At 39.7% G+C, this 10,821-nt stretch overlaps 1 protein-coding gene and 1 pseudogene across 1 annotated transcript; both read left to right on the top strand.

Annotated features, from left to right (window-relative positions):
• Positions 1 to 1,132: 1,132 nt before the first annotated feature.
• LOC123830417 (60S ribosomal protein L36-like) lies at positions 1,133 to 3,408 on the top strand. Its single transcript, XM_045856584.1, has 2 exons — positions 1,133 to 1,231; positions 2,946 to 3,408. The coding sequence occupies exon 2, from the start codon at positions 3,004 to 3,006 to the stop codon at positions 3,406 to 3,408; it is 405 nt and encodes a 134-aa protein (XP_045712540.1). The 5' UTR covers positions 1,133 to 1,231; positions 2,946 to 3,003.
• Positions 3,409 to 9,531: 6,123 nt separating this feature from the next.
• On the top strand, positions 9,532 to 9,822 carry LOC123830416 (annotated as a pseudogene).
• Positions 9,823 to 10,821: the final 999 nt, after the last annotated feature.

The raw sequence follows: 10,821 nt of genomic DNA, 5'->3' as shown, positions 1-10,821 counted from the left end.
TCTAAGACATACCAACTCTTCTGTGACTGTTGGACTCAGTACTATATTAAATTATCCATTTTATTCATTCATCTTGATAGTTTAGCCCCTTATATCCATCTAATCCATGACCAAGTCCTACCACCTCTACTAAAATTGTTCTTAAATTTGCTTCTCTTCATCTCTATCACCGCCATCACACCCTGGTCTAAGCCATTCTAACTAGATTTTTAAAAAGGTTTTATTTATTTTTAGAGAGAAGGGAAGGGAGGGAGAAAGATAGGGAGAGACACATTAATGTGTGGTTGCTTCTTGCACGCCCCCCACTGGGGACCTGACCTGCAAATCAAACCAGTGACCCTCTGGTTCAGAGGTTCCCATTCAGTCCACTGAGCCACACCAGCCCATATTTTTATAGCTAAGAATATGTCACAGCTTCCCTGCTTTCTCTATAAACTCCACTAACATTTCTCCACACAGCTGATGAAAGAAAGGAGAAAGAGAAAGAAAGGAAAAAGGGAAGGAAGGAAGGAAGGAAGGAAGGAAGGAAGGAAGGAAGGAAGGAAGGAAGGAAGGAAGGAAGGAAGGAAGGGAGAGAGAGAGAGAGAGAGAGAGAGAGAGAGAGAGAGAGAGAGAGAGAGAGAGAGAGAGAGAGAGAGAGAGAGAGAGAGAGAGAGAGAGAGAGAGAGAGAGAGAGAGAGAGAGAGAACAAGCCCTGGCTGGCATGGCTCAGTGGATTGAGCACTGGCCTGCAGACCAAAAGACTGCCAGTTTGATTCCTGGTCAGGGCACATGCCTGGGTTGTAGGCCAGGTCCCCAGTTAGAGGCATGAAACAAGCCTATGGTCAATGTTTCTCTCACACATTGGTGTTTCTCCCCCTCTCTTCTTCCCTCCTTTCTTCTCTCTCTAAAAATAAATAAATAAATAAATAAAATCATTAAAAAAAAGAAGAAAAGACAGACTGACCGACCTCATAAATCTGGAACCTCTGAAACCTGGCATATTCAGGCAAATTTCCTGTTCATGGAACAATTGTGTCTGTTCTTATTTTTAGAAATAAATTAATTGGCTTTCTACTCTTCCTTTCACACTTGTAGTTAGTTACAAATAACAGAGAATCAACTGAAACCAGCACTACGGAAGAGTGATGTCATTAGCTCAAACACTTGTGAAGTGTTGCTGATCTGCTAGCTTTTAGGCCTATGTGGACTCAGTTTCAAATGATGTTCTCTCTCTTTCTTGCTCCTGCTGGTAAGTCTCCTTTTTTCTGTATTTCAGCTTCATTTTCTGACCTATTCTCTTTATACAATGGAAGGCAACTCTAGCTTCATTTAGTCTTATGTCTGTAGTCACAGAGAATGAGATTCTTTTCATATACCAATTATAAAGATGACTTTGGCCCAGTTGGGTCACTGGCTCCTCACTGAACCAATCACACACATCACTGTGGCCATGGAAATTGGAGTTTCCAAAGGAAAAGTGGGGACAGAAACAGCAGAGCTCAGGCCCTTTCTGGGGAGGGATTTCACATGTACCCAACTCCTTCTTGCCTCTGTTCATTGACATGGATGCTCTCCTCTGCTCAGAATGCTTTCCCCACTCTCTTGCCTCTCAAATCCTATGTGACTAACCCCTACTTGGACTTTAGATGTCAGCTTAAATGTCTCCTACCCTGAGAGGTGCCTTCCCTGACCCCAAACATTAAGTTGCATCTATATGACTGATATTCTCATAGCAATTTGTAATTTTAAAAAATTGTTTTAAATTTGATTTGAAAGTCTGTTTCCCTCAATAGGCTGTAAGTTCCACCATGGCAAAGATCCTTTTAGCTTTGGTTCCCAGTTTTGGCCATGGTTGCATTCCCGGTTCCTAGTTCACCTGCACACGGTGGGTATTCACCCCCTCATTTGTTCAGGAGGAAAAAGAGGGTGATAGGTGCTAAGGACACAGATAAATAAACTGTTCCTATTACTGTATTCAAGAAGTATCAACTTCTTCATATGTATTGGGCCAATGTTTTTCAAACTGCAAGACTCAATGGGAGGTAAAATTAACTTGGCGGATTGCAACTACAATTCTTAAAACATGAAATCAAATAGAAGAGAAAACAGAAATGGGCTAGAAAACAGCAGAGTGCCTCTCATGTATTAAGGGTGTTATTCCATCACATTTTTATTTCAGCTTATATTATAAAAATGCATACACATACACTAAGGTTGTAGTGTAAAATGCATGTTTTACTGTTTCAGAGACCCTACATTAAGCTGCCTGGACTAAAGTGTGTTAAGATAGTGTCCTCACTATTCAGAGCAACCCAGAGCTCCAGATGTTGAGTCATGTCATCACTGGGAAATAACACCTGGGAAGCTCGTTCAAAGAATCAAAGTGGAAGTGGAGACACAATTTCAGGATGCTGTTGCAGGGTGAACTCTGGATTTTTGTGCTTTGGTTGGCTTGTATTACATCCTCAAGGCCATTTAATTATATGTACAGTCAGGTGTGTTTTTCAGTTTGTTTTTTTTTCCCACAAAAGATGACTTAATGGTTTTCAAGGTTGAATACAAAATTTAAAAAAAAAGTTATTTGCTGCCATACATGGTCGAGCCATAAGTTGCATATTCCTAGAAAAGAGTGAATTAACTAAAATTCTGGAGGAATAGAATGCAGGGAGGCTGAAGGACAGAAGTTAGTGTGGTGTGGAAGGCACAGGAGCTATTGTTCTCAACAGATGGTGTTGAGTTCCTGCTTCAGTACTTGTTGGTTATGTGGATTCAGGTGAAGGAACAAATACACATTTACTGAAGACTCACTCAGAGCAAGGCCCTGTGTCAACTGTGGGAGGTATAAAAATAAACACTATACCCATACTCTGTCCCCAAGGAGTTCACAGTCTGGTAAGGCTGAGCTTCAGTTTCCTCATCTGAAAAGTGCATATAATAATAGATCTATTTCATTTGGCTATTAGGAAGATTAAATGAAAAAATTAAGCCTTCCACCACAGCCACCATTGAGGAACAGCAGCCATGGCTCTCCACTATCCCATGGCCGTGGGCCTGAACAAGGGCCACAAAGTGACAGAGAATGTGAGCAAGCCGAGGCACAGCTGTCGACAAGGGAGCCTCACCAAGTACACCAAGTTTGTGCGGGACATGATCGGAGATGTGGCCCTCTATGAGCGGCACGCCATGGAGCTGCTCAAAGTCTGTAAGGACAAGAGGGCCTTGAAATTCATCAAGAAAAGGGTGGGAACACACATCTGTGCCAAGAGGAAGAGAGAGGATCTGAGCAATGTCCCTGCAGCCATGAAGAAGGCAGCAGCCGAGAAGGACCGAGCCCCATGCCCTCTGTGTAATAAAACCTGCTCAGAAAAAAAAAAAATTCAGATACGAATGGACATGTTCCCTCCTGCCACAGGACCCTTGCCTTAGCTGTTCTGATTTTGAAACTTCTTGCCCTCACTCTTTGCCTCCTCTAATCTTTCAGACCAAAACAAGTTTTCTCTTCCTTAGGGATACATTTGCTTTCCCCTCTCAGTTAATTTCCCCATTATTATTTACTTTTAGCATAGGCTCCCCCACCTTCTGGCACTCAGCTGTAATTTACAGTTAATCATGTGATGACTTCATGAATGACTTTCTTTCTCTGCAGCATATGCTGTAGGAATCATGTTGTTTTGTTCACCTTTCTGTCCCCACCACTTATTCCAGTGCTGGGGACTGTTGCTGAGGGAATGAAGAAGTAAATAATCTGAAGGGTCTGGGAATAATTTTTTTAACCTCCAATGAGTCTGCATATTATTGGAATTTGAGAATCACTGCCTTGTATGAATTTCTCTGAGTAGGTATTAGGAAGACACTTAAAAAAAAGGGAAGACACTTGACAGATACTTGATTTCATTCTGAAAGTTTAGTTTGGGTGGAACATCCCTGAACCCTCTGACAGTGTAAGTTTTGATCTTGTAAAAAAACATTTATCTGCCCCTTGACCATCCTGGGAGATTGAGGACCAGGGAAGTCATTTCACATTTGGCTCCAGTCCCCACCCATTCAGATTGAGCAATACAGGTTTTTGCGGTCTAGACCCATCCCATACCTACCAGCTTCCCCATTCATTTGCATAGGTATTTCAAGACTGCTCTAGATGTGTGAGTGCAGCTTGATTCAATATCAAAAGTTAGTGCAAGAAGCCAAACTATCTTATCTACCTATATTTTGAAATAAAGACTTGATTAAGATGCAGATGCTAAAGAAAGTCAACTCTTTTGTATTTGCTTAAAGAAAAAGTATGTGATGAAGCCCATTTTTTAACTGAAGGAATTCCCTTTGCAGTTGGAATTTGTTTTGCAAATGTAAGGCCTCATGAGCTGCCTAAGGAGCTGAATCTAGGCTTTCCAATGAAAGTTCAGTAATATGGTGAATTAGGGTAAAATGGCAAACAACCCACTGGCATTAGAGTATGAGGTGTCTCTTCCTCTGACGCCTTTTCTTTTTTCCTTAAAATTTTTTTCTTGATTGATTATTCTAGAGAGAAGAGAGAGAAACATCGATTGGTTGTTTTATTAAGTTATGCATTCATTGGTTCTTCTTATTTATTCATTCATTTCTTTAAATTTTTTTTATTGGGAAGCATTTTCAGAAACAACTATAAAAGGCACATGGACATAACCAAGGGGAGATGGTAGCAAGGGAAAGAGGAGCGTTTGACTGGGGTGTGGGGGAGTGGCGGGGAGTAAACACAGACATCTGTAACTGAACAACAATAGAATAATTTAAAAATTTTTTTATTGATTGATTTTGGAGAAAGAGAAAGAAATATCGATTTGTTGTTCCACCTATTTATGCACTCATTGGTTGCTTCTTATGAGTGCTCTGACTGAAGATGGAACCAGCAAACTTGGCATATCTGGATGACGCTCTAACCAATTTAGCTACTCAGCCAGGGCTCCTCTCACACCTTCTTAATGGGCTAGAAAAAAGATGTTTTAAAAAATGTTTTAATTTAATGGCGTGACATAGTTAATAAAATTATATAGGTCTCAACTATACAATTCTATAATATATCATCTGTATACTGTATTGTGTGTTCACCACCCCAAGTCATTTTCTGTCACCATTCATACTCTCTTTATCCCCTTCTACCTTCCTCCACCATCAATGCCCCCAGCCAGAAAATGTTTGATTCAGCTGTTTAAGGTTGCAGATTATTTAAAATGTTAATTTAATGACATTACATTATCTTCCATATTAAAAAAAAAAGGTTAAATTGGAGTCTCGGGTGGTTTATCCGAAAGAACAAACAGGGCAGTGCCTTTGTTGATAAATTGCTCACATTCCACAAGGCAGAGTCACACCCAAATCCCTTGGGAACCAGGGCTACAATCTTTGATCTACCTAACCCTGAATTCCTATGCTAATTGGTTTTAAAAGTGCCTGATTTATTATTTTTCTACATTCAACTTACATTTCTTTAGTGAATTATACTATTTCTAGTGGTGCAAGCTAGTAGGATTGAAGAGTAATTGCCCTTAAAATACAATGTGGTCAGCCTTCTCAGTTTGCAAGGCTGGTCCCTGAGCCTACTTCCTGTCCTTCTAGTGCCCTCATTGCCACACCCGATTACTCCCTCACCAGGCCCCACCCCTTCCTCACTTGCATTTTTGCCTCTCCTTTCTATATATATATATAGGTAACACATGAGTGAGGAAGAGCAGAGTTTGACACACCAAAATATGCCTTTATTAGGATATTATTATTTTAAGCTTTTTATTTTTAAGAAAAATAAAAGACTCAGAAAGAAACTTTGACATTACCCCTAACTGTTTAAAAAAATTAGATAGAAGACCTGCTTTAGTAGGAAAACGATCGTCACATATACTTATACTTTAATATGTACTAAGTGTGGCAGCCAGGGAGGAACCAGCAAAGTCTTTATGTTTGACTCCCCATTGTTTCTGAATGGCCCTGGCAAGAATTTGTTCACCAAATGTTTGGTCCTTCTCATCTATCTGTGAATTGCCCACCTTCCCTTTGAAGTCTCCTTAGCTCAAGATGGCATATAAGCCTCAACTGTCCCATTTGTCCTGGGGTCCCATAGTCTCACTGAACCCCTGTATGTACATACATAATTAACTTTGGTTATTTTGTCCTATTAATCTGGCTCATGTCAATTTGATTATTAGACCATTCAGAAGAAATATGAGGGAAAAGGGAAACACCTATTTCACATGAGCACGATAAAATCTCACATAGAATAAAAGAGAAATGCCATAGAAATTAATTCTCCTTTGCAATCTTTTTTTTCATCCCTTCCATTCTTGTTTCCCAGCCTCTAGTTCTCCTTCCAGGCTACCACTGTTAGTTTCTTATATCTGTCTGATGATAATCTATGCACATCCAAATGGTAGCATAGTTTACTGTTCTGCATCTTGCCTATTTTATTAAATATTATTTTGAAGATTGTTTCATACCAGTGCATGTAGAAATGCCTTATTCTTTTTAAAGTTGTATATCCCATACTTCAGCTAAAATCTGTGTCTGTATGTGTGTGTTCCTGTGTATGCTCATTACATGTGTATAATTGTGTTTTATTACATTTTTCTCCAAAGCCTTATATATCTCTTTGCTTTCCAGGAGCATGTAGTGTCTGGTCTCCCTTGTGTCCCAATGCCTGGCATTCTCCTTCTTTTCAGAATGCCCTCTATATTCTTTCCTACAGGATCCAGCCCTGGAGGTTGTACCTTGGTGTATCTATACTTGGATCCCTTTCCTAAAACAATATGGCTAAAAACATGTGAGTAAAGCAGAGAAGTTGGCACTTTAAAAGAAAGCCTTCAATTAAAAACAACTGACATATTTGCTGGGATCTGAATCTAAGGAACAGAATAAGGACATATTCCAGCCCTCAAGTTTCTTGCAGCTCACTAGAGAGATAGGCTAGAAAACCAATGATTATCCAACAGAAAGGTAGGAGTCTGTTGTGCATTGGTTTGACATCATTTCAAATCCATTTGTTTATGACAAGTAAAATTATTTTAATCCATCTACGGCCAAGGGACATTCAGACTATAAAACTGAAAGCTTGTGAGGATGGTTCAAGAGTTTTGGTCTGGTCAAAGGGATGTTTTGCTGACTTAATAGTTCTCCAGAGATCTTGAAACAGTTGCTCCTGCTGTGGCCAAGTAGACTTGTTGCTGGTGGTGTGAAACTGTGTGATAGTCCCCAGAGTGACAGCCTTCAGAGAAGCATAGCCTGTCTGCCAACACTGGTGTCTTCATTCCCTAGTAATATGCTCTGGCAACAAGGGACTTTCATTTTGCTCTTGTAGCTGAAAGTCAGCTTACGTATGGTTAAGCCATCTCTCCCAAGAAACCAAACTTGAATGAAATGGTACACCTCTAAGTTCGGACCTTATTCCTTTTACCTCCCCTTGCTTGTGATTAACTTGTCATTTGTTTGGAGTATGCTATTTCTTTATTTGCCTTATTTTTAAAAATATTTTATTTATTAATTTTTAGAGAGAGGGGAAGGTAGGGAGAAAGAGAAGGAGAGAAACAGGAATGTGTGGTTGCCTTTCACACGCCCCCTACTGGGGACCTGGCCAGCAACCCAGGCATGTCCCTGACTGGGAATCGAGCCAGCAAACCATTTGGTTTGCAGGCCGGTGTTCAAGCCACTGAGCTACACCAGGCAAGGCTCCTAGGGAATATCTTATTCAGCAAGGAATGTTGAACCTAAGTGCTTGGGAACCTAAGGAGGCAATTTCAATGGGTCATGAGAAGAAACTGGCTGGCACTTCACCCAATTGGGAGCCTAAAATAACTGGGTTTCAACTACCTCTGTGACCTTGAGCAAGCCCCTTAACATCTCTGGGCCTCAGTTTCTTGATATATAATTCATTCATTCAAAAATATTTAATGAGCCCTGGCAGGGCAGCTCAGTTGGTTAGAAGGTGGTCCTGTTACACTAAGGGTTGCGAGTTCAATCTCTGGTCAGGGCACATACAAGAATCAACCAATGAATGCATTAAATACGTGGAACAATAAATGGATGTCTCTCACCCTCCCTTCCTCACTCTCTAAAATCAATAAATAAATTTAAAAATATTTAATAAGCATCTATTATATGTTAGGCACACTTCTTGGTCCTGAAAAGGCAGTAGATAAAAGAGAAATGTGAATAGACGAGATAACTTTACTCCAAATGTCTTATCTAAAGCCAGAATTTTATATTTCTAAGTGATATTGCTGATAATCAGGCATTTGTGAAAATATTTGTCTTGCCTGGAAAAAACCCAGAAATCCATGCCTTTTTGCCTTCCCTTCTCTCTCCATTATCACTGCCCCCCTTATCTGTTCCCCACGTTTTCTTTTTTCTTCCCAAGTTTTCTTTTCTAGTGCAGAGTTTATCTTTCTTCAAGTGGCTACTGCTTATCCTCCTACCTTCTCCTATGCCCTTCATCTCCCTTTCCCTTTCTCCTTCCTCGCATGTTTGGTGGCCCTGGTGTGTGTGCCCTTTTTGTGCTGGTCTTTGAAGATGGTTGGAAGAGTGGGGGGAGAGAGAGGCAGCATGCCAACAGCTGTGGGCAGGACAGGATGTTTGAGGCTTTGTTGGCTCTCTCTGATATTGGAGACCAGCATCCAAGCCTTCTTCAGAATCTGGGGATGATAACTAACTTGCTCTCTGGCTTTGTGCAAGTCTTTTCACTCTTAAGTGTTTCAATTTTTCTTTGTGTAAGCTGAGTGGGCTGTACAATGTGATTTCTAAGTCTTCAAGCTCCAAGCTCTAAAATTCTAAGAAAAAAGCTCTCAAATACTGGTGGCAAGACTATAAAGGGTCCAGCCCATATAGAAGGTAATTTGATAATATTCTTGAAAATTACAAATTTGGAATTTGTCTGCAAATTGTCTGCACTAGAAAAGAAAACTTGGGAAGAAAAAAGAAAACTTGGGGAACAGATAAGGGGGGCAGTGATATTGGAGAGAGAGGGGAAAGGCAAAAAGGCATGGATTTCTGTCTTTTTTCCAGGCAGGAAAAATATTTTCACAAATGCCTGATTATCAGCAATATCACTTAGAAATATAAAATTCTGGCTTTAGATAGGATATTTGGAGTAAAGTTATCTGGTCATGTACTCACAACTGTTGACCCAGTAATTCTAGTTCTATGACTTTATTTTGTAGTTACATTTGCATATGTGTCAAATGATATAAATTCAAGGTTGTTCATTGCAGCAGTGTTTGTATATCAAAAGATTGGAAACATTCTAAATATCCATCAATAAGGGACCAGATAAATAAATTATAGTGTACCTTTACAGTGAAACATTACATAGCCATGAAACAGAATGTAGACAACAATGAAATACTATATAGCAAAGAATGAACATAGTACTGTCACATGCAGTAGTGTAAGAATATCCAATGTGGAGGAAATGTCAAGTGAATGAAACCAAACACAAAAAGAGCATACACTGTATGAACCTATTTAATTGAAGTTTAAAAACAAGAAAAGGGATTTCTGCTTCCAGTCCTATCGGACATTTGGGCTCTAACGATGATCGGAGACATCCCGCTCTTCCGGATGCTACTGATGAACATCCGAGCGGTGCTTAATTTTAAGCTGAAAAAGAAGGACACACAAGGCTTTGGGGAGGAATCCAGGCAGCCTGGAACAGGTGACAACATCTAGGAGTTCTTACTGAACCTCAGGTACTTCCGAATCTTCATCGCCCTGTGGAATGTTTTCATGATGTTCTGCATGATCGTGCTATTTGGCCCTTGTGTTCCAGATACAGAACTAAGAACACACCTTCCCAGATGCCAAGTCTTTCTTCATTCCAGGTAACGGTGACCTTCCCAGAAAGCTCAAGCTTGCGGTGGATGGAAAAAAATGTTCGCCAAGATGCAGATGGTTTTTCCGCCATGACACTGTTTTCTTTTTCAAGATATTTTCACATTGGTATCTGCATTGAAACATTGTCTGTTTAAGGAGTTTCAGGATGGAGTAAAGGGCTGTGATAACATTGCATTCCCCATAGAAAAGGTAGTTTTATCGGAGTGGAATCCCTCTTCCACCAGGCTTTCACTAGAAATACGTTTCTGGCTATTTCTTGCTTTATTTTTAATAACCATCGCTTTGTTTGAATTATATAAATTTTTAGAAATCATTTATTTCCAAGGATCTGAAGCAGAGAGGTTGACTTTTAAGTTTGATGCAGCCTCTTTATTGGACTCTGTGAATAACAAAGTTCGTTGTTGCTGAATCTGCATCCAAGTTCCTTCTTTGTCACAATAGGTTCTGCTTGGACATTCTGTGTAGCTGTCACCCACAGGACTTTAAGGATGTAGTGTTACTGGTTACCACGGAAGAGAGGTGTAGAACAGTTGGCAGGGGCAGACAGGTGTCTTGTGAGAAATTTTGCTTCACTTCGAAAGTGCTCTGTTAAGGAGCCATTAATTGTACAATTGAAAAAATAAAAAAAACAAACAACAAAACAAGAAAATGGAATCTCCTTTGTTAGCATCTAGGATAGTGGTTACTCCTGGAGGCAGGGCAATGACTGAAAAGGGTCACAAATGGACTCTGAGATGTTCATCATGTTTTTTATTGATTTAAGAACTGGTTACACAGCTATGTTTAATATGTGAAAAATTATGGTTTGCATTTTTTTGTATGTATTCTATACACTAATAAAAATTTTGAAAGAATACAGAAAATCTACATCCACTTATATAAAACAACCTAAAATATATTTTGTGGGGAAAAAAGTATAAGTCAAGCATTTTCATTTGTGTGAAAAAAGAGGGGGCAATATATGTGTATTTGCTTATATATTCATACAAT

Source organism: Phyllostomus hastatus, unplaced genomic scaffold, assembly GCF_019186645.2.
Source record: "Phyllostomus hastatus isolate PE091 unplaced genomic scaffold, TTU_PhHast_1.1 phas_scaffold_129, whole genome shotgun sequence".
Classification (NCBI taxonomy): domain Eukaryota; kingdom Metazoa; phylum Chordata; class Mammalia; order Chiroptera; family Phyllostomidae; genus Phyllostomus; species Phyllostomus hastatus.
Note: the sequence above shows the minus strand (reverse complement) of the source record. Positions and strands in the feature narration are given on the sequence as shown.